Source organism: Phoca vitulina, unplaced genomic scaffold (assembly GCF_004348235.1).
Source record: "Phoca vitulina isolate PV1807 unplaced genomic scaffold, GSC_HSeal_1.0 scaffold8, whole genome shotgun sequence".
Taxonomy (NCBI): Eukaryota; Metazoa; Chordata; class Mammalia; order Carnivora; family Phocidae; genus Phoca; species Phoca vitulina.
Genome location: NW_022589711.1, coordinates 15,221,871 through 15,246,871, shown reverse-complemented (window position 1 = coordinate 15,246,871; position 25,001 = coordinate 15,221,871). Strand labels below are relative to the sequence as shown.

General features: G+C 36.7%; 1 protein-coding gene across 3 annotated transcripts in view; it reads right to left on the bottom strand.

The window, feature by feature from the left end:
* Window positions 1-24,580, bottom strand: part of CADM2 (cell adhesion molecule 2) — a 1,086,523-nt gene extending 1,061,943 nt beyond the window's left edge. For all 3 annotated transcript variants that reach the window (XM_032407371.1, XM_032407368.1, XM_032407369.1), the window contains exon 1: window positions 23,931-24,580. In XM_032407371.1, the coding sequence (XP_032263262.1) occupies window positions 23,931-23,991 (61 nt within the window). In that variant the 5' untranslated portion in view covers window positions 23,992-24,580. The remainder of the gene's footprint in view (window positions 1-23,930) is intronic.
* Between the last annotated feature and the right edge of the window lie 421 nt (window positions 24,581-25,001).

Genomic DNA, 25,001 nt, shown 5'->3' with positions numbered 1-25,001 from the left:
CCATTAAGAGCCTTCTTAACTAAAGAGACAACCTTTTTAAAAATTGTATGCTTTGTAATTTTTATCTATATTTTAGTACAATACATTACCATTTCATATTTTAATGTTTGATATACTTTGGGGGCTGAATAACTAATCTATTTTATTTTAGCAGAAAGCATAATTGTGTATTGTCTATTAAGAGATCAGTTTCATGTCTTCAGACTAGTATTATTGTTTAAATTCCAGCTCAAGAACAAAGATGATATTTCATATTATATACAGTACTCACACATATAGGCAAATTAATGTAACCCAGTCCTAATCCTTTCCTCAGTATATATCCGCACATCTTTGCCTTTTCTATAATATTCACTCAGTTAAAAATGGGATATGTGTATGTGTGTGTGTCACATAATAAAAACCTAAAAATGCTATTGTTTATATGCTTGGTAGAAATATCCATCCAGGATTTTTAGCTTTATATGCAGATATTTAGTTCATGTTGATACACACCATCTGCATAAATCATCATTAAGAAAATAGTTAAAATAGTGTTTAAAACACTATTTTAAAATTTATGGGTATATATTAATTTTGAAATGCTAAAAATGGATTCCATTTTATGACTACAACTAGAAAAGCAAATTAATATTTCATTTAGTAAAAAAAAAAAAAAGCTGGCCAATGTACATATTCTGTGATCTTGAAAGTGATAAATCCTGAAAAGAGTTATTTTTTTCCCTAAGAATAGTGTCCTTTTAGGGCAACATCAGAAAGACATATCCACACTACTCAGATTTAGTTAGCTAAGTCAATAGAGAGGGGAGGTATCAAATCTTGGTCTCCCAAATATATGCCTAGCACGCCAGCTACAAAACTCCAGGATGGCCATTTAACAACTTGATTAGATTATTTAAATGGCAGTTTAATAGTTGTGGATTTTCTGTACACCTTGCGTAAAAGAAGACGTAGGACAGTGTGAGCAGGGTTTCCTTTGTGGTTTAAAAATAATGTCTTCCACTAAAATATAATTGTACTTGAAACCAGAAAGGCAAAAGCATTTGACCACCCCAGAGACTTTGGCAACAGTCCCCACTAGTACATTTTTTGGCTATGTTGTTGATATTTGATTTCCTGAAACCCATCTATACAAAAGTAAGATGACTGGGCTCCTGGGTGGCTCAGTTGGTTAAGCGACTGCCTTCGGCTCAGGTCATGATCCTGGAGTCCCTGGATCGAGTCCCGCATCGGGCTCCCTGCTCGGCGGGGAGTCTGCTTCTCCCTCTGACCCTCCCCCCTCTCATGTATTCGCTCTCTCTCATTCTCTCTCTCAAATAAATAAATAAAATCTTTAAAAACAAAAACAAAACAAAACAAAAAAACAAACGTAAGATGACTCCAGAAATATACTTAGTAGTTTAAAAAAACAGAAAAAGACTCTTCATAATACATTCCCATTTACTTGGAAGGAGGGAAGGAAGGAAGGAAGGGGAGGAGGGAAGGAGGGAGAGAAGAAGGAAAAGAAAAACAGGCAAGTAGAAGTTGTCTATACTCAAATATAGAAATGCTCTTCCAGTTGTCTCTACAGCTATTGAATATCCAAAATGCCCGAGTGTCCAAAAGTATATTGCTGTTAAAACATTTTATGGTGACTTTTCTCCCAATACTTATTTATAGGTTTATAAACAGCAATATACTCCATTACATCCTCTCTTTTTCTTCTTACTATATTCTTTCTTAGATTTTGAAATGGAAGAATATAATGCGATATCCTTTTTAATATTCCTGTGATTTATTTCAAGGTTCTCCAAACTTTCTCATTAGAGTACCTTTTTTTTTAATTCCTATAATACTCTATTAAAAATATCCTACAAAACACCACTGAGCAATGTGCATCCAAAATTCTGAGGACTTAATGCAAATTCTGGATTTTACATTTAATTTTTTTCTCCCAATGTCTCTATAATTTATTGAGTGCCCATAATTTTCTGGAGAGGATACCAGGAATTTTACTTTGTTAATTAAGCCTCACAATTCCTTGTGAGATGGATATCACACTTGTCATTTTTTAGGTGAAATACCTTAGGCTCAGAGAGGTAGAATCTCTTGCTCAAAGTTACACCAGCAAATCAAGAGCAGAGGCCAGGCCTATGTTCCTGCAAAGACACAACATCCCAACATCCTCTGCACCTGTACCCTGTGGGGTTAAGTTGCTCTAACTGCAGGTAACAATACGACCTAAAACATGAAACAGTAACTTCTGCTGCTGCTGCTTCTTGTTACACTAGAAATCCCCAAAATGGAAAGATAGAATTGAGCCTGGAAGACAGTCTCACCAGGTTACTTTCCAAAATGCTACTAAATGAATGATTTGAGAACATGCACATGTGCAAAAAAAAAAAAAAACCTCATCTGTTTATATTTTGCTGTTCATAGTAAATTAATTTGAAATACATTAATAGGGTAAGTGAGGTGATCATCACCCTGAATTATATTTCCTAATTCTGTTCTTTCCGTGGCAATTGTAAAATCCACAGGCTTAGCAATGGGTGGGAAAAAAAAAAAAAAAAGGACAAAAAAAAAAAAAAGAAAAAAAAAGAATGTTCCCTGCAGCTGCAGCTGACTTTCTGGCAGACTCGGAAAGCAACTGTGTTGGCAGCTTAACCAGGCATCTGGGGCTGTCGGTGAATTAGTCTGAGTGCTGACCTTCTAGATCGCCTATAAACACTCTGCATTTGCCTTGCTCCATAATGAAGGGAATTTAACTCTTTGTATGATTATGATTAGAGGTTATTATGGAATCCTCTCTAAGTTAATCAATGCAACCTTTATTTAATGACATACTTACAAAGGAAATAACAAGCATTTGCCTTTAAGAACAAATTCTATTTAATAAAAGTGAAATTTTGGATTAGTTACAACTCGTGCAAACTGGTTTCATGAAGAGCTATCTCATGATTTGAGGCCCTTCACTTCTCTTACTGTATCATTAAGAGAGCACACTTTTAAATCATCCAGTAAAGATGAAAAAATGCATTTATCCTTTTAGAGACCAAGAAAGTATTTCACCACTTTCTATTCTAAAGTCTAGTTGTCCTGCCTGGAAATTATTTCTTAATTAAAGTCTAAAGCACTCTTGGAGTAGTTTCAGAACATTATCTTTGTTTTGAGCCTTAATGAATATAAAAAACAGTTGTTTATGGTACTTAGTGTAAAATTATCTTCATTTATTGAAGTCTATTCCTGGAATGACCGAGCTTCTTTTCTCCATTTAAGGCTGATAATTTCTAATAGTTTAAGATTTTTCTTAGAAGTGTTTTACAGATGAGTATTTCTTCAGTGGCCCCTCTTCTAGGTATATTATGTCTCTCTTTTTAGAGACCAGGGTGAAAAGTCATAATGCAATGAATTATCTATACATACACAGCCACTTTTAAAACAAATGGAATCATGTAACAGGTTTATTGGCTATATACTTGTATGTCAATAGTATGTCAAAATGTCAATAAATCTATGAGAATATATATACACATATAATGCCCATGAATTTTAAAAACACATTATATATCAGTAGAATTGTATAAGCACACTAGTAATGTATTTGTTTATCATTTGATAACACTTTTGTCTAATCAAACTTCCACTTAATGATAAAGGTATAATCATATCTTAACCTTTGCAAAGTATATCCATTTGCTTCAACTGCTGAATTGGTTAGTCTTCAAGTTGAAAAGGACCTTGGAAATGAGCCAAGCCTAACACCCTCTGAATAACTGACCCGTAGAGAGATGAGTCATATGTATCCCCAGGTGATGGCGAGCCAGTGGCTCGGTCATCAGAACTTTAATTCTTGATGCCCTATCCCTCGTACTTTCCATTTACACTGTGCTACCTCTGAAATAAGATTTAAATAGGGTTGAAATGAGATCATGTTTAAATCTAAAGTACAGCAGAGCTTATTTTAAACTTTCATCCAATTTTGCTATAACAGGTTTCTTATACAGAATTTCCCCTATGGCCTATTATAATCTTTGGTTTTATTTTTTTTCACATAATGCAGTTATAATTCCATGACTTCAGACAAACTTCTGATATAAAGAACACATACACACACACACACACACACACACCCTGAACTAGCAACGATAAACAGCTAACATAGGAAATATGTTAATACTTTCAAAAAATGTTCTTATGACATTTTAGCAAGTAAATTATTCTGCTCTGTGTTCCTTTATTGTTTTAAATGAGCAACAGCAGTACTGTGCTTTATTTCAAGTCTAAACAAAACACAATTACAAACATTCTCAAATAAATGATCTATAATCAAATATGGAATATATGTTTTTAAAAAAAGGACTTAAAGAGTGATACTAAATTCTAACTAATCTTAACCAGGTATATTTTAAATACAGCTGTTAATTTGGTTTCTGTTCACCATAGGAAGTTGCTTAAAAAATAGTCTTTTATTGAAAAAATAAATCAAGATCATCATACTGGTTCATACACAAAAAATTATTATTATTATTTTTAAAGATTTTACTTATTTATTTGACAGAGAGAGACACAGTGAGAGAGGGACACAAGCAGGGGGAATGGGAGAGGGAGAAGCAGGCTTCCCGCTGAGCAGGGAGCCCGATGCGGGGCTCGATCCCAGGACGCTGGGACCACGACCTGAGCAGAAGGCAGACGCTTAACGACTGAGCCACCCAGGCGCCCCCCATGAACAAAAAATTATTAAACAAGTGCATGCCAGATAGTGTTCTAGAGACAGATAAAAACAGGAAAGAAACAATATTCCTGTACTCACAAATTTTAGTGTTTATATGGAAAAGGAAGATTATGTAAATAATAAGACAATGAGATAATTTTGAAGAGTGATGCTAATGTCTTAGATAATGTCAGGGCGATTACTTTAGAGTATTAGCACATTTAGTTTAATTTCTTGATGTTTAGATTACCAAATACAACTTTTTCATTTCTAAATGCTTGTCATATCTCTGTAATTTACACCATTTTTGTTTAAGTAAAATGAGAAGACAATTTTTTTTTTCTACAAGTGACTTCACTCTCTTTCAAAAGTTTTTATTTTAGAGGTTTGGATAAGTAGAGGTGGCTCCCTAAACTCAAGTTCTCCCCAGTTTCAGAGATTTTGGTTTGAAAGAAGCAACTCTCCCTTTAGAACCCCTGCTGATTGACATATTAGGAATTAAATGTAGAGACTGCTTTTGTAAGTTTTGTTTTGTTTTGAAGTCAATATCTCATGAAAACAAATCAATGCTTAAACCATTGTTCTGTTTTTAAGAACTGTTCTGCTGTGGTGTGTATTTCCCAGTTTCACCTCCGAATGTATGTAGCCAATAATAAAATACTTTTTGAAAAGTTGACAATTTGTAAACTGCAAAGCCACAATAGGAAGCGCTTCTCCTGGGCCTGACCTGCAAAATGCAAGTGCTTTCTAATTACTGTCTTCCATCTTCTCCACTCATGTTAATACCAAGGTAAGAAGACTAGAGTATTAATCTTAACACATTAGATCTTAACACAAAGCCAACTAGGGGAGATATATTTAGAAAGTTTTCAGTTTGTTGTAAGTTGTACATGAGAATATATTAAGTTTGTGGTAAGATATTTCCCCCAAAGCTTATTCACTGGTGTTATTTTTTATCATATGTGGTTAATATTAATTATACTTACTTGTTACAGTGTTAGAAGTTTTCATTATTTGTCCCACCTCACTATAGGTAGGCTCTGGACATGATGCACTAAAGATCATCTGCAATTCTTACTTAGTTCTATGCTAATCTCTTTCACCACGTTCGATGTCTGTATCCACTGGGTCCATAAAAATTTGATTGGTTGATATTAACTATAACCTTATATCATGCCTCATTTGAGATTCTTTTTGAAAGAAACATATGCTTAAAGTTACAAAAGATCTACGTCCACCCTCTGCACTCCACTCCACTATACTGTTGCTTTTACTCTCGTAATGATCACTTTTTCACATATTCTGCTATCCTGCTCTGATAGCAAAATAAGTCCAGAAAGCCCTTACTTATTGTTGTTTTTCTTTAGTCTACTTTTTAAAGTGAAAAACCACCTTTAGATCCATGAGATATAAGTCTTTCATCAGTGATAAAATGTGGCAAGATGAAAAGGAACCTCTACAGAAGTTTCCAAAGGAGCATTTGGAAAGATAAGATGAGGGTCTTTGAAAAAAATGACATGCCAAATAATCTGTTTGCTGTCACTGATTATTAACAGCCAATGGCTGATGCTACATTGCCTGAGATTAATCTTCATCAAAAATAATTGTAAAAAAGACCTCTTTTTCTAATACCAGCTTTCCAAGAAATAATGACCACAAGAAATGATGAAAAATGCATGGAGTAGTTTTGGTATTAATTTTGGAGCCTCGGTCCAAGGAGAAAGTATAGGGCTGGAAATGTGTTACTCTCTTCCCTTCTGATTTTACTTCTAAAATAACAAGCAGTCACCAAAGTTACAATATACATTTTTGTATTTTTGACATTCAAGAAATAAAATAAACTATAGACTTTCTATATTCTGGAAGGAAAATCATTTTGAAATATATTCACTTAGGATTTAGGTATTTTCACCAAATACCATGCTTTATTTGAAGTATGGTATATTTTAAAAATAGGCTATCTAAAAAGCATTGGGCCTGATGATAGTGTCATTTAACTTTCCATAATGTAAATCTAGTACCTAACATATTAAAGTTGAATATCTTCTTATTAGTATCACTGCCAGAATGTCCACTTTCAAAAAGTGGATTATTCATCATTATGTAGATATTTTGAGCATGTAGATATTAGCAAATCTGTGACTGTCTTTCATAAATTCTTTGTCTAGTCTAAGCTTTACTCTCATAATGATAGTATCAAAAAGCTAGCTAGTATTTTTGTAATAAAAATAGTTAGAACTAAAAACATAAATTCCGACTTTTTATATAATCTTAATTTTTTTTATCTATTTATTGTTCGATTTCTTCACATTTTAAGGTGGTAGCAGTATACAATGGGATTTTGCTAATCCTTCTTAGGAAAATTGATAGAAAATCAAGACATTCCTTATGCATGAATAATCTCAGTTCCCTTATACAGTTCCCCCATTCTGAACTCTTACTTGACAAGTGTTTACCCACTGGCATTCATCTTAATACTTGTGACTTCCATTTTATTTTGTGAGGCCAGAAGGCCAGACATGAGTACAGAAGTCTAAGAGCACTTTCACTTAGGTTTATTAGTCTAGAAGATGTTCATCTCAGAGATTATCTCTGCATTGTAAGATGACATGCCATGGAACCATTCTGAAATTCCATATTGATTCTGTCTTCCACAGATAAAAGATTTGTGAGATAACAGAAAACACCAAGAGTTTTCTGAATAACATTCACTTTTCTATTAAGATAAAACTTAAATGTTTTATGATGTAAATAGCAGCAAGGAGGATTTATTACATCAGAAATAAAGGGCATAAATTACTTTTGTCCCCAGTCAAAATGATAGAACTGTGATTCCACAAGGAGGCACCTGGGTAGAACTCTTGAAGTACTTCAGCATGATTTTATATCCAGATTTTCATTGGAGAATAAATTATATGATATACTCTTCTCCAAAGGTATTGTAAAGTCATTACAAAACATAAGTTAACAATTGCTTGTATATAACATGAGATGATTTTTAATGGAAAAATTTGTAATTCTTTTAAGTTTTCTCTTTTCTGCATTTCCTAAACCTAAAGGTATCTGAAGCTATTCTTACCAAGAAAATATACCTCAGAGACACCAGTGTACTAAGTATACATGGGCAGCAGAATAGCTTTTTTGTTACTTGGTTTGAAGTAAGTGTGCTATTTTATTTCGGACTACTGGGTATGGCAAGATCATCAGAAGGCACAGCTAACTTAACGATATCCTGAAACATGAAAAGATTAACTGACAGCCTAACTAAGGTCAGTTTTCTTACAGAGAAGTAAATTAAGCAAACAATTTCTCTTCAAGGAAAATTTTATTTCTTTTGTTTAAAGGCTTAATTCAATTTTTACTATTTCAAATAATGCAAGTGCTTTCCTTGAGCTTATATATTTTATGGCGCTTTTATATTAAAGCAACTCAAACTGTACAAAAGTTTACCACTTTAAAATCTGACTCAATTAATAGTAAAAATTTTGGCAAAAGAAATAGTCAAGTACAAAACATTTTAAAACACATAATAATTTAAATATCTGAAGATTTTGGATCATCTTAAATGTTAAAGAAAGAGAAGTTGTAAACTATGATAAATGTTACTGCTTAGGAAGAAAGTTTTTTCTGCTTTATGAAAATAGTGCTGAAAACAAACATGTAAGATCAATATAAACTTGGTTAATAAAAAGTAATGCTACTAGGACACTATATCTTACCTAATGCACTTATTGTTTGAAAGTGTTTAATGAATCAAAAACAGGACCAAAGAAGTCACCGAGACACAAAGATGACAGAACAGCACCACCTAGTTCTCTATATAAAAGTTTCCAAATACGCATGCATCTCTGACTTACTTGGGAAAACTGAATATATTCTCAAAATAAATCATTTAATATAAAACTACATTCTTGCAAATTATCACCTGCAACAGAGCATTTACTTGAACTGCTTTAATTTTAAAGTTTCCTTTAAAAGAAAAAGAAAGCAAAATTAAAGATAATGGTTTAGCTGAGGTTTTTTAGCTGTGCACTGTACTGTTTTCTGCAATCCAGATAAATAAATCTCTAAGTAGAATAACTGTACATGCTTGACCACCACCATTATGATTTCCAAAGTATATATCATTTTTTTACCCTATCTAATATAAGATATATATCATCTACTCCAGGGACACCAATGGGCAATAAAAATAATATAAAAATGTCATACAATCTGTTAGAAATATGACATCATTTGCACGTTGAGGTCATCATTCAAAGTTAAATACTAAAAGAAATAATATAAAGATATCGAGAATATTTGTAGCCCATTCATGTCATTTTACATATTCTAACATTTCACATAATTGTATATAAAATTCACTTTATTTTTAAAGTCTTTAAGTGGTATTCTCATCTCTTCTACAGCTTTGTTTACCAGGTGATTCTTATTTCAGTTTGAGCAAGAGGACAGATTTCAGTAACGTTGAATCGGAAGTCTCGAGAAGCACAGGTTTTAATCAGGCACAATGTAGTATCGTAATATAAGCAAGGGACGGAGTTTTAATATATATGACACAGTACAAGGAGCATTAAAAATGTTTTCCCTGAGGCATCAGCAGCTCTTTAAATGACTGTCGCTGGTAACATCAGAACTGCTCAAGCAGAACTTCAGCTCTAAAAAACTAAATATTGTTGCTTGTTACATAGATCCTTCTCACAGACCTCTTCTCCCCTACATTCCCTCTGCTGACCTGGTCATCCACTGTTCTGGCCCACTGAGCCTTTATGAAATTAAATGAATCATCCTCTTGAACAAATCAGTTAGCATAGAGCATGCTTGAATATTTCTTGTTCACTTGTCAGCTTCTTTCAAGTTGTATTAATAAAAAAAAGAAAGAAACTGGAATCATACTGAGAATGTTTTCAGGATAAACGACTGGAGGAAATAAGAGCTCTTTAACCCAACCTTAAACAAAAAATCTGAAAAACTCAGTGAAGTTTATAGTAGTGCTATTAAATCAGTGATTTTGTATTTTCATTGATATATCCACATTCTGTAGCCATTGAAAACATGTCACTATAAAAATGGAATTTTTATTTCAGAAAATAAGCTAGGGTGTTGCATATTTTGGTTTATCCAGTGGCTCAGCTACTAGACTATAAGCTCCATGAGGGCAGAAACTGTTTCGACCTTGTTCCCTTGTATATCTGGCATTTACAACACTGCCTTCAGGTAGGTATTTGTTGAAAAATGAATCAGTGCATGAGTAAGTTATGCTTGAGAAAACCAAAGGCTATGAAAAATAAAACGATTAAAAAATTTACACATGCACACATTAAATGCACAAAAAACCAAAATTTAATTCAAAATCAAAAGTTTATTTTCTAATAATAAAAATGACTAATGGCATGAGCACTGGGTATTGTATGTAAGTGATGAATCACTGAATTCTACTCCTGAAACCAATATTATGCTGTATGTTAGCTAACTAGAATTTAAATAAAAATTTTAAAAGAGAAAAAATAAAATAACTAACTAACAGCAATAATTTACTAATTTTTGAAGTTGATCTATGGATGTAATTTCATGAGAAAAGCATGTATGACCCAAGCTCAGGCTGATGACTACAAAATTAATTTATGAAACCCACTGACAGAGATAGAAAACTCTGAAATTTATGTATCCGAATAAAAATCTCTTTACATGTGTAAAAGTTTTAAATACTGAATAATGCATGGGTAAATATAAAAAATTAAATATTAGTAAAAGGTATTTTAAGAGCACATAGTTAATGCTACACTGTGTTACAAAATATCTTAAGGTGAAAAGTTGAAAAGAAACATGCCATTTCTGCAATCCTCAATCATCCATTAGATTCTTCTACAAAATATCACCAAAGAATGAATGTGGTTCCATTTCTTCAGTATACAGAAGAAACTAAGCTGCAAAAGTAACTTGCTTGGGGTGCCTGGGTGGCTCAGTCAGTTAAGCATCTGACTCTTGGTTTTGGCTTGGGTCATGATCTCAGGGTTGCGAGATCAAGCTCTGCATCGGGCTCATGCTGGGCATGGATCCTGCTTAATATTCTCTCTCTGCCCCTCTTTCTCCCCCTAAAAAAGAAGAAGAAGAAAGAAAGGAAAGAAAGAAAGAAAGAAAGAAAGAAAGAAAGAAAGAAAGAAAGAAAGAAAGAAAGAAAAGAGAGAAAGGGAAAAAAAGTAACTTGCTCAAAGTGTCTAAAGTAGTGGCATGGCTTGGATGAGAACTGAGGTCTTTTGATTCCTACCATTATGTCTTGCTGCTGCAGGACACATCCAAAACTCCAAGTCCGAAGTAGTCCAATGATATCTCCTCCCTCTACAGAAATAGAGAACTCTCACTACAAAAGAAAAGACACCCACCTGCCAGGCCAGCCTTACTACAGCTTCCACACTAACAATAGTTTGGCATGGCAGCTGCTTGTGTTCTACTCAAGGATCGGGGCTGTATATTAGTTCCTCTTCCTCTATCACCAAGTTACTCCCATTCTCACTTGGTACACCAAGATGATATGAAGGTCTTAGGAGGAAATATCCCTAATACCTGATCAAGTTTACTGTCAGCTTATAATAAGACCATCGTTAAATGATAAAAAGATTGTCTTCCCAACTTGTCCACACCCATCCATTGAATATGTTGTATTACAAAATATACTTTCATGCTGTCCTATCCATCAAGGATAATCTGTTCTGCTTTGTTGGTAGTCTGTACTTGTGTAGCCAGTAAAATTGGGTAAAGCAAAATGAAGATTTAAAGTAAATCTGACCTTACTGACCTCTACCAGATCTCTAAAACACCACGAACTTATCCCTGTATCAATACCTTTATCTTAGCTATTCCATGGAAGTGAAAAGATACGGAGAATTGAAGTTTCAAATACCATTAGTCTTACCTCACCTGTAGCATTTCTATGTTAAAAAAAAAAAAAAAATGTAAGCTAGTGGACATGAGACTATCGTCTATAAATTTTACTTGATCTTTAAAAATATATTTGTAATTGTTACTGAACACACAACTTCTTTTTCACGCTAGTTAGCATCAAATCTTTCTATAAAGACGATGCACTTAGTGTACTATTCTTTTGAAGAATATAATGGATATTGTTTTTAATTTTGTGACTCTGGACAAAAATGTTGTTCTGAAATGCTTTCCTTATCAAATATCAAATATCCTATATCAAAATAAAAATTCCCTTTCTGAGTGGGTCATTATGACAAAAACTGTTGAGAAATATGAAGGTGTAATTCTTCCTCACAATTTCCAGTGTTTCAGATACTACTAAGTGGTTCTGCATAAAAAAAATTACAATATGTCACTTCTAAACATAGATTTGTAAGAATATTCTCTATATAATGAAAATTCAGTAACATCTTAAAATATTTTTTCACCGTAACAGTGAAATTGTCAACAAAAACTGCTTCCCAAACTACCTTCCCTTTTATTCACTAGGCTCTGCAAAGTCAGTCAGCAGGGGCTGAACAGAAGCCACATTAGAAGGTTATTCTTCTGCAGCTGTTGCATCATACTGACAGTCACATTTTAACATAAAGAATATTTTAGGTATTCACAGTAGCTATGGGAGAATATAATTCTTAATATCAACTCCATAAAGTGGCAATAACACTTAATAAATCGAACTAGTTTAATCTACTTTGGATATTTATTTACTGAATGTGCATTTCTACGTGATGATGATACAGTGATTTCGGCACCTGCCATCAGGTAAATCCTAAGTCAGCCTAGTTAATAATATTTTTTCAGATGCCCAAAATCATGAAACAGTCAAAAATCCAAAAGACATCAGGAAACTGATTTTTAAAAAATTTGAAGAAAAACTATATGACTTTCAAGAAAAGCTGCATTTCACTGGGACTTTTAAGAAAAAGCATTCTTAAAACACTTTATGTGGAAATAGAGTCACTACAAATTGTAGAAAGTCTTTTCTCCCTTGGTGTTCAGCTCCCAGTAACTATATTTAAATTCTCTTCAAAAAGCAGTTAATATTCCCATCCTACCTCCCACTGTCTTTCAAAATGCTAAAAGGGAAATAAATCAAATTCAACCACAGCAAACATGTGTCCTCAATTGCAGAAGTATGACTAAGCATTAAAAAAACAAAAAACAAAAAACAAAATGAACCCCACAATATTTAGGATTTTCTTTAAAAGGCCTTTTAAATAAAATGGATGTAATCTCCCCAAGTTAAATTAAGCAAAATGCACCCTGAATCTGTATTTCAGAGACTACCCAGAGAAAGTCTACTCCACAGCTTGGCAATAACAAAAGCAGGTCAGTAGCCACTGATAATCTGGCAGATCAAGGTCAGTTTGTAATTCCTCTTTGTTTATACATTTATCCGGAAATACCTGCTACTCTAAGTAAAACAATAAGATGATTTGGTTTCATGTTCACCTAAAGCCACTATCAGGAATATTTTGGGGGCTAGGGATAGAAATCTTTAGTAAGTAGAAAAAAGACAAAGATTCAGGAAGCCCAGAGAAATCAGGGAGATTCAGAGATCTGAGACAAATGTTTTCAGCGCAAATTTGAACTGCTTACCCTAACTGAAAGCAATGATTTCACATTTTTGTGAAGTATGTCATTATTTAGAATTGTTTGTATTTCTTAGTAGCCATTTTTTGGTCTTCTCCCTGTACATTAAATACAAATGAAAACTCATTGCAAATATTTATTCTATTCAGAATAGTGTATTGGCATTTTGGCAGTTATAACATAAATACTTAAATATTATTTGGATCCAATTAAAGAGATGTGTCAAGATTAAATGGATTGGAAGAGAACTAATCAATCAGTGGGATGAAAACATTATAAAAAGACACAGACCAGGCCTTAGATTAGGCACTTGAAATAAAATGAAGACTAAGACCCTGTACTCCAGGGGTTTATAGTCCAGTAGAGCAAACAGATAGATAAATACCAAACATTCAAAATGCTATAATAAAAATATGCAAAGGGGTTATATAGATCATAGCATAGACAAAATAAAATGCTTAGTTCTCTCATGAGCAAAGAAGACATAAAACTTCAAATAATAAAGGGCAGATGGCATTCTTTTGTCTACTTAAACAAACACACCAGATTTTGGTCAAAATTTTTCATAATAAAAAACTCCAGTAGGTTCCTGGAGACTTGTTTTTTTAAGCTATCATTAATAATAATGTAGCTTCAAATATACAGTTGTAAAATTAAAAAAATTGGTTAGAATTGTTAGTACGTATCAGCTTTAAAAATGCTTTTTATTGCAATAGCCATAAATAAAAGAAAAGAAGTGTATTTACAAATTAAACTCAAATTTTCTGATGATATACTACACAGAGGAATACAAGTCAAAGGGTACAGTTAATATAAGTACACTCTCAAACTCAGGAAATGCAGGAAAATATCCTCCTTATAAATGGTGAAATGTACTAAATGAGCCAATTCTTATAACCATCCTTCCAAAAATAAAAAGTCCTTATTAAAAAAAAAAAAAGTCTCTCTCTCTCTCTTCCTGTGTTGAGTTCAATGTCCCTATATACTTCCACAGTTGTCCAAATTGCATCCAAATCAAAAACTGAAAAAATCATGTCTCGGATTTGGCAGCGCACTGACATTTGGCAGCCCATGTGATTGCAGGCAATTAATACTATCTAAAAATCTATAGCCTCAAATAATAACCAGCATAACTTCGAGATCCCACCATAGCAAATGTGTTAATGGGCTAGTTAGGGAATAGAGTATTGATTTAGGAACAATTTTTGATTCTTGTTTTGGGAGAGTGAAAGGAACAATCCCTATTCAAGATAAGGGATACACATTTTCACTCATTATTTTATTTCATTCCCAGGGCAAAGAACTATTTAGAAATAACAGATACTGTATTATGTATCACAATGGTGAATTTCATTCTGCCTTGGCAGGGTAACTAGTAAGCGTAGAATGTAACCGCTTGCTATACTGGAGTCATAGATATATAATTGCCTTCAGAAACATCCTTCTCTGAATACCACCTACACATTAATACATGACAGTGAACTTACAGCCAGACCCCTGTTCTATCCCACATGATCCTTGAAAAGGCTTTGAAATGAGGACACGTGCATAATTAAGGCACACTGAATATCACAGTACATGTAACAAACTAGAGTATTATGAATCCTTAGGGGAACCTCATAGAACTAATACATTTTCTAAAGAAAGCTGCACATGAGTAAAGAGAGCCTAAAATGCTAATTAGATCCTCTCAGTGAAAGCTATAGAAAAGTTGATTCTTGAATCCTGAAGTTGGGCACAGAATGGAACATTTGTATACAGAAAGACTGAAGAGGGGGAAAAAAGAATTTGACATAAAAGCCCCTCAATAGATGATTTACACAATTCATGAGAAATAAATAATGCAAAATAAAAATATAACAGCGGGAGAATTCCAAACCTCCTGAAAGGGTTAAGTATGAGAACTGATTTCGTATTAGAAAGGGATTATGTAACAACAGAGGGAAATACTCAGACTAGCATATGCTAATTTAGTCAGCTTTGCCAGGCGTTTCTGTGTGTGTTTGGCTGGCTGACTCACATTCCTTCCCTCTTCTTTTTGCCATTTTTATTATGAAAGTAAGGAGGTTGAACTCTCACAAAATGCAATAATAGCAATAACAAAAACAAGTAAAAACACACTGTATGTGTATTATCCTTGCTAAAACATTGGGGTATGCGTCCTGCAGGTTGAAAGGAAAAATCACTCAATCTGTATGTATTCAGCATATAGGCTTTAGCAAAACTCCCTTTCTTGAACCATTCTTCATTCCCCGTTAATTACTTTTAATAGGTCTTTCAGGTTAGTAGCATGGTCGGACTGGGGGGATATTATATTCCTGGAGAGTGCAAAGGAAGCTGAGTTGCTAGTGAGACCTCAACACATAAAATAGACAGCAGTAAAGGAATGACAATTAAATAACAAGCTTATTGTACATTTTTTATTTGCTTTTAAATACAAATATTCCAATCATCTCTCATTTCAACCTAAATCTACTACTTAAGATTGGAAAGCAGGGGGCATATAGGTATGAGAATAAATGGAAGATATAGGCATCATGGGTGTTTTCCCCCGGGGGGATATAGGACAAGCTAATGTAAAACATGAATTCATTAAGAGAGTAAAAATGTATTTTACACACTATAAATTTTAGTTTTGGATGTTTAAGTAAACCTTAAGGGAGTCACTTGCATTTTTAAAGGCAAACACTTTTAGCGAAGAAGCCAAAAATATTTCTTTATAAGAACAAATTAATTGGTTTTATAAATTACACTGGATCAATATAACAGCTATACACTTAGCAGTTGGCAGCACACCCTTGTCAGGAAAGGTGCTTTCTCACTCCGTTCCCAAAGATGACTTTAGATAAACAATGAATGCAGCGTTCCTGTAAATAAACCATCATCAAATACATAAAATTGTTAGGGGATCAGTTTGACCAATAAAAGGACTGTTGTTTTCTTAATGTGAAGTGATTTGCACTATTTGATCATACTTAGTTTTAAGATTTTATGTTCCGAAGCAAATGAGTCCTTATTTTTATTTTCTAAATAATCCCTAATGACCTCAGCATCTAGCCCCCAGAATAACTGTTTGTGACTAAAATGGGGTTTCCCATTCAGCATTCAAATGGCTGAAATTAAAGATTCAAGTAAAAACTATTTGCTGACTTAGAAAGAGTTATCCCAAATGTTGAATGATGACTGTCTTAATATTTACTTCAAAGACCTCTAAAATCGAATGTGAATAATTAATAGCAAGCTCTCTCCAAGGCAGATCCTCTTACAACCTCAGTTCTGTGTCTATTCAGGTGGCGGGAGGGTCTCATCACTCAGTTTCATAAGCACAAAAGAAGATTCAGAATAAATGCTCAGCTCTATCGCAAATTCAGAAATTGTAAATCTTGCTTGTGTGTTTTTTAAGTGGAAATGTTAATCATTGTTAAAGCCTAAGAAAATTTATTCAAAAATACACTTTTTAACCCTCATAAAAAGGGTAAAAGAAAACAATTGAGTGCAAATAAAATAAACTCTTGCCTTTTCCTCACACCTCATCCCTGAGAGCCCCAAAGTCTGATTACTTACCAAATTATAAAGATACCCTTCAGTCCTAAAAATAACTGTACACTTTAAACTTGTATATATGTGTATATAGAGAGATGAATGATTGAGGGATATTTCCTTTCTGAACAATTATATCTCTGATATTGACATTAATATTTAACTGATACCTAATTAAGCAGAATATTTAGTTTACTAATTTTTAAACATACTACATACTTCTAAAATGATAACAATTTTATATCTGTTTAAAGAAGCCCACTGAGCACATTAACAGAACCAACTGGGCTCATTTCTTGAGTAAAAATCAATATGCATAATATGTTCAATTATTTTTTCTCTAGCACATGGAATAAAAATAAACAAAGCTACATTAGTTTCTATAATCTGATATGCTTCCCTGATAGGCTGCCTATAACAATTGGTCCAGAACTATTACTTTTATTAAGGGACCTATTTGGTGCTTTTGCCTGTTATAAATAATATTGTTCAGAGAGGAAATATTCTCTACTGATTTGATGTTAACACAAATTCCACTTCATGGAGCTAAACTACATGGAACATACACTGAACAGGTAATTTCTATTTCTTTTAAAACTACTGTATCCTCGTAATACAAGAAATGCTCTAATAATAATAATAATAACTCACAACAACAACAACAACAAAGGACTGATTCCTTACTCACTAAAAGAAGAGGATAACAGAATATTTCCTAGCCCAGTATTTATTAGGTCCAACACATGTAAACAACTGCATAGAAATCCTATTTTTAACTTCGCTATTTATCTTCATGAAACTGGCCCGTGTCCCTGATAGTTTGCAAGAAAATAAACTCTTCACCATGTGTCTGATGAGAGCATTGATAATTTTATTAGGATTTATTTATTACATTAATCTCCAAACAAAATATGTATTCATTCTTTCTTATGCTTTGTCATGAGCTCACATGATTAGAAATACTGTCTGGGTTATGTCTGGTTATAAAAAACTGAAGGATGGTTCATGTCTACTGCAAGCTATGAAAAGACTTCCCATTTCACTCTTGCCACATGACGGCTTTCCTGTGCGTTCGTCGGCCGCTGCAGAGCACATTAGGCCTGAGATGCCATTTGCATCATCACACAGCAGGGGGCTTCAGCTGCCACAGCTCTAGGTTAATCCTCACCCACCTCTTTACACAAGGAATTTGCAGAAGATGCCTTTCTTTGATACTACAAAACTGCACTCCAAAAATGCTTGACATTTTCAATTAAAATGTTGGCAATGAACTTGTCCTTTTAAATATTTTAGGTTAAATCAGTAAATTTAAATCATGCCCTTCCTTTTTTCATGAAATGAATTGGTGATCTGATCTAGTGTGAAATATTGGGGATTTGAAATCAAGGGAAAATAAAAAGAAATGGGTAGGGAAATGTCATGGCAAGAACAACTGATCAGATTGTATTCATTTAAAGATGTATATCAAAAGCCATTGCTATATACTTTCCTATAGGAAAACTGTTTCCTAAACCAATACAGCCTACAAAATGTTATAATTAACTCTTGTGGCATTATTTGACAAAGTTTAAGTGCTGACATATTATGAAGAGAGGCAACTATTTAATTCCATCAGAACTAATTAGGACATACCTATTATTCAATCCAACACTATTTATTATGCATCTACTAAATTAAGAATAAGAAGATTGCACAGATAACAAAGGCTCAGGGCTTGCCCTCAGGAAGCTTAAGTTTAACAATCATTGTGCGCTAGAGCTGTTCTAAGAGGGTAAACAGTAAACCAGGTAAACTAATATCTGCCACAAAGAACTCTAACTTCAGCTTCTGAGTTCAACTTCCTCAGTTTGTGATTTCCTTCTCACTGATTCCTCAACCTACTCAGCCAGCTGTCACACCATGGGTGATTTTGCCAAGGATGTTTAACGAGCCTATTAAAATAAGGACTCCTTCTCAATAAATCTCATGGAACGCACATCAGCATTATCAAAGAAAACATCAATATGATAGGTCTATTTATATTATTACTGTACTCCAAATTCTTCATAATAAATAAACCTTACTTGTCTCAATCATCTGATATCCCATCGATTTCTTTTCAAAGAAAATTGATATTATTCAATGCTGATTTTAGGTCACTTTAAAATGCATGATTCAGTTTTTGTCTTCCAGCATTTTTGCACTTCCATTTGCTAAGAAATTCAAGTAATTTTTTCTTTAAAAAAAATGGCATCTACTATTTAAATGTGGGGCAAATAGTTCTCAAGTATCTGATCTTCCAGTGGAGAAGGCAGAAAGAGGTCTTTCAACTGATGCTTACTTTTGTCCTATTATGCTCCCATGGTTCTAATAGTGGTAGAAATGGGGAAAAGACAATGAAGTAAGCTTCCACATCTTGATAGAAAATTAGTCCAGAAACTCCTCATATTTGCAGGGAGATTTTCTTTTGCCGGATTTTTTTTTTTTTTTTTAATTTATTTATTTGAGAGAGAGAGAATGAGAGAGAGCAAGCACATGAGAGGGGGGAGGGTCAGAGGGAGAAGCAGACTCCCTGCCGAGCAGGGAGCCCGATGCGGGACTCGATCCAGGGACTCCAGGATCATGACCTGAGCCGAAGGCAGTCGCTTAACCAACTGAGCCACCCAGGCGCCCTGCAGGGAGATTTTCTTAATTACTAAGTGTCTGGGGTTTGACTGTTTAAATCATAGTCACTGGCTCTTATGTACAGATTCTACTTTTCAAAGTTTCAGCTGTTAATCAAAAAAGGGAGGAATGCAGGAACTGCATTCAGCATAAGAAATGAGCTTGACAAGACTAAGGTTATTACATGTAGAAGGACATGAATGGCAGAGATGTGCTTTTAGGTAGTATTAAGTTATCGTATTTTATTAAGTGTATGTAGGTGTATTTTGTACTTTATAATGTACTTTCTAAAAATGTAAGGGGAGGTTCATGTAACACACTGAGGCTAGTAATATGTATGTCCAATTGACCTTCAATTTGAAAGTCTTTCTTTCCAAATATAATAATTCATTTTCCAAAATGTCTCATGGAAAACAAAACAAGACAAAATCAAACCAAACCCTAAAGTCCCAGTATTTGTGTTGGATGGGTTTTTCTGTAAAACCAACTCTAAAAAGGAAACAAAGTTCTCAACAAAATCTCTGTGCATGTCTATTTTCTGGTTATATTTTGTCCTTTCTTTTTTGCCCTTTCTAGGACTGTTTTCTTGTGCTAAACAAGACAGTCTCCATCTTTGCAGTGCCCCCTCAGGCATGGAAAGGGGATACAGCTTCAGCCAGGGTTAGCAATTGAACTGGATCTACTCTGTAACCAAGAGAGGTTTTAGTTACAGGTGGTAAGCTTTTGCACGCCTCCTTCTAAAGAAATTCATTTCTCTAAACTGTTCCCTACCCTTAATCCAGATTTTTCCTCTGTCTATGATGGAGGAAAATAAGAAAGGATGCCCCATAAAGTAACACTGAAGCAAATTTTGTTATCTAAGTAGTCTACATTCCAAGTTGTGCTTTGGTCAGAAATATGTTTATTTTCCATCTAATGATCCATTTCCATTTCCTAAGAATCCGTTGAAGACAAGCTGGTAGATTTGTAGAATAGAACTATTTAAGACTTTTTTTTTTTTTTTTTTTTTTTTTACTTATTTTATCAGTGACTTGATTCTCACCACTGGTTCATTAACTCTATATTAACAAGCCAAAAGGTTGGCTTTGCTTCCCAGAAAAAGCAAAATATTGGTGACAAGGTAAAACACAGAGAAGATACGTTATCAAATGAGTCTTCTTGTCTAAAATAAGGCATAGTGCAAGAAAGGGGATAATAATACAAAGGATAAATAAATTGATTAGTATTACTTAAATGACAGAATACCACCATAGTTCTGATAAAGCTAAAAATGAGAAGCTGTAGACTGCCTATAGCATTTGCCTAGTCATAACTACTGGCAGGCAGAACAGACTCCTTCTAGCCAAAATCAGTTGCTCACTAGTTCCCCCTGCACCCTTCTCCTGCACATAGGAAGCAAAGACCTGCTAAGTATTTAATCTGTGTCCAGGAAATAAAGCTTTCATTTTACAACCTAACCAAGTCCTAATAAAACAGTAGGGTGGTGGAAGAAACACAAACCTGGACCCTGAAGCAATGTTTTTAGCCAAGAGTAAGACAAGGAAGGCATGAGCAATTTGAGCAGGAACTGACAATATCAACAAAGTGTGATGTGTCTGTGGAACAGTGTTTGATAAATATAAGGCAGCCATAAACATGAGAAGACAATCCAGTGGTGTTCTTCATGCCGCCCCCCCCCCATAGTTTTTTTGTTTTGTTTTGTTTTCTTTTCTTTTCTTTTTCTTTAAATCCTCTTCTCTCCTTTGGTGTATTAATATGGCCTGATCTAGGATGCTCATAAGTACCCAGACATTGCTGGGCTGCTGCTCTTTCCCTGGTTGCTGTATAGGACGCTTATTTATTTATATTTTTGGACCTGATGCTGGTGCTGCTGTTGGTTGCAGTGGTGCATTTTCTCTGGCATACCCACACCCCTTTCACCACCACCCCTAGTCTGCTGTGAAAAGCAGCACTTTCTTAATGATTGGTTTACATACTTAATAAAAGAGATCCATGCCCTTAATAAAAGAGAATGCAGCTGATGGAATCTCTCCGGGTAGAGAAAGAGTAAATCCTCCTCCAGGCTGAGAGAGAATGAGACAGCAGCAGACAGTTATTTTGCAGCGCACTGAATAGACAATTCACGGGAAATGTTGAAGGCAGAGAGGAGGCGACCCCCAAGTGCAGTCCATTGCCCAGATGCTCTATAATAAATAATCTTCTCACACCAGCCCAGCAGTGAGTGCAATGACGTGCCGGGGCCAGCACACACAGATTGGCAGGGAAAACACATCCAGCAGTGTCGAATTTTCATCGCAATCACCAAATTAACTGATTTTCCCACATCACACTCCCACTACCCGGCATGGAGTGCGCGCGCGCGCACACACACACGCGCGCGCCCGCCCGCGCGCGCGCGCACACACACACACACACACACACACGCAGAGCTGAGAAATGCAAGTTACTGAGAGGTGAAATCGGGTATCTAGAAGCACGTTTCAGCATGGATTAGAAACCTAAGTAATGTGTCAGCCACCCGAGGTTACTTGTGAGAGGGTGGGGGAGCGAACTGTAGGAAATGGGACGAGGCAGCGTAAGCAGGAAGAAGGCTGTCTGCCTTCTCAGGGATTCTGGCACATGACATATCTGAAATTTACATCCAACATAAAACACACAAAATATTGTAAGAAATATCTCTGCAAGGTCAGTTAGTTAATTCAGAAAAATTCTGTCCACTATCTCTTCTTTCACATTCACAAATATGCATAAATAAAATACGTCCCAGTCTATATCCTGGAGGATAGGAGACAGGATGTATTCCAAGAACTTGCTGAAAGATGGTTCATTGACCTCATTTAAATCCTCCAAAGGCCGATTGGGTTTTGCACGCCTGTGGGTCTACTTGTGTCTTACTTCAAGATTCCTTTTACCCAGGGACAAATACATTTGATCAACTTATCTTTCTCACAAGTACAGAAATGATGACAGAGGGGTTAGAGGTGGGCAAAGATTTATCAAGAAATCAAGAGTCACCTAGCTTTAAAAATCCTAACGACCATCATTTCACATTCATCCTTCCTGTATCTCACGCTCAAGCCGCATCCCTATATTACTACTCTCTTAAAAGCAACAATTTTCTGCCTTACAGCCCCTGCCCACCCAGCCCTAGCATGCCGCCCCTGCCTCCACCACCACCCAAAGTGTGCTCTCCTCATGCACTCCTTCTCTATACATTGCCATTCATTTCATAACCAGCGTCGTCCTCCCATTCCACACAGACCCCTCCTCCCTCCTCCAAAAGAGAGGGTCTGAGGAAAAGTGCACCCCAGTTCCCTAGCCACTCCACATCCAAACCCAGTGATTTGCATAATAACAGCGTTTTGTGCGGTTTCCCTCCACTGCGGTCGCAGGGGTTCTTATATTTCACGTGAAAGGATAATACTAATTACGAAAAGAAGCGGCAGAGAGCAGAGCGGATGGAGAGGTAGGGAATCCAAGCGAAAATCCCTTAGCAGTAAAGTAACTGCTTAGGTGCATATATTTCTTTGCTTAACGAAAAAGAAAGAAAGAAAGAAAGAAGAAAAAAGAAAGAAAGAAAGAAAGAAAGAAAGAAAGAAAGAAAGAAAGAAAGAAAGAAAAAAGACAAGCAAAAGAAAAGAAAACCACACAGACTGATTAATAAAAAACAGGTTTGTTGATAAAGTGTTTTTGGGTCTTTAAATTTTTCCCTTCCCCTTTCCCTTTTTTTATTTCTTGATTTATTCTTTTTCTCTTTCCCCCCTTTTTTCTTTCTCCCTCTCTCTTTCTTTTCTTTCCTTCTTTCTTTTCTTTCTTTCTTTCTTTTTTTTTCTTTTTAAATCCCAGACACAGTCTCCTCTCTCTTCTTAGGTGAATGACACGTCTCACAACACATTTCCCCCCCGGGGATGTTATTGCAATGCACACGGTGCCGCTGCTGCTGTTCTCGCCGTCTCGGTAGCTCGCTCCCAGGCTCTCACTCACTTTTTAAAGATACACGGATATGATGATGGTGGGAAAAGGGGAAAGAGAAAGGCGACCCGAAAAGAGGGAGGTTAGACAGATGACAAGGATGGAGAGGGTCGGTTAGGAGCGTGATGTGGGAGGTGGCTGGTGGGGGTTGGTGGGAGGGTATAATGTTCAGAGAAGGCACAAGTTGCCAGCCAAAAGGCGTGGGAGGTGGGGGGGTGGTGGCTGGCGGGGACTGAGAGTGAGAGATGTAGGAGGCTCAGGTGAATGAAAAGGCGAAAGGTGCCGCGTAAGGGGCTGACTGCTGGGAGAGCAAGGCTGAGCCAGCGCTAGAGATTCGAGGGGCTGGAGCAAACTGCCACTGCCCCCTGCCGCACCGGGGAGTAGGGGGAGGGGGTGGAAATCGCCGGGGACTGGGGAACTGAAAGGGGAGAGTGGAAATATGGGGTGGAGTGGGGATGATGGGGAATGGGCGTGAAGTTGATGCTCCCCGCGGCGGGGCGGGGATTACCTTGTAGCAGGAGCCCGCAGACACTGTAGAAGCGGAGAACGGCGCTGCGTTTCCAAATCATGGTCCCTTCTCTAATGGGTTAGGGAAGGAACGAGGGGGCAAGGAGATGCTGGTGAGTGGGACACCAGAGTGCAGGGCTCCGCCGGTGTCCTCCCGGAGCCTGCTGGACCCACAGTCCCCGCCGCTGCGGTGTTCGAACCCTCGGACCTGGATTGGAGGCAGCAGAAGCGGTAGCTGCGAAGCACCCGCAGAATGGGGTTTCGGTGAGCGAAATAGTTTCTTCTCCTCCTCCTGCCTGTGGTGCAGCCGCGATAGCCCGTCAGCCAGGCACGGGTTCGGAGCTTGCCTTCCTCTCGGCGCGCACAGCAAGTCCCAGAGCCCGCCGGGGCTGCCCGAGCAGGTGGTGCAGGGATGCCGGGGTGTTGGAGAAGGTGCGGGCGAGGGCTGCAAGGAGTGGGTAGGTCACGGAAGGGAGGGGCGGGGGCAGAGGGGGAGCAAGCAAGCAGCAGCCGCCGCTCGTGCTCAGGGTGTCTCGGGGTCCTGGGAGGGGAGGTGGCAGCGGTAGAAGCAGCGGTTGTGGCGGCAGCGGCAGCGGCGACGGCGACGGCTCCCGGATGCTCGGGCTGCAGCAGCAGCAGAGGCACCGGCGGCGGCGGCAGCGGCGGCGGCGGCGGCGGCGGCAGCGGCGGCGGCGGTGGCGGCAGCTCTACAGAGCTCCAGACACAAGGGCAAGCTCAGCGCGGCGGAGGCCCCGCCCCCACCCTGGCCAGGGACAGACACCGCCCCCTGGCCAATGGAAACACACCCGCCTACCAGGCCTGGCCAATGAGAGAAAGGGATGGGTGGAGACAAACGCCGGGAAAAACAAACAGGTTTCTCAAGGACCCTTCGGGCAGAAAGAACTGAAGCCCCCATTCACACAGCCCCCAGCGGGTCTTACCTCCTTAGAGACGTCTCGCCCTAACTTAACAGAGGAGACGCCCGCCTTCATTAATCCGTGTCTTGCACTCAGGAATGGTTCAGCCAATCGTCACCGCGAGGGGGCGGGGTTAGCCTTGTCCCCAGCAGATT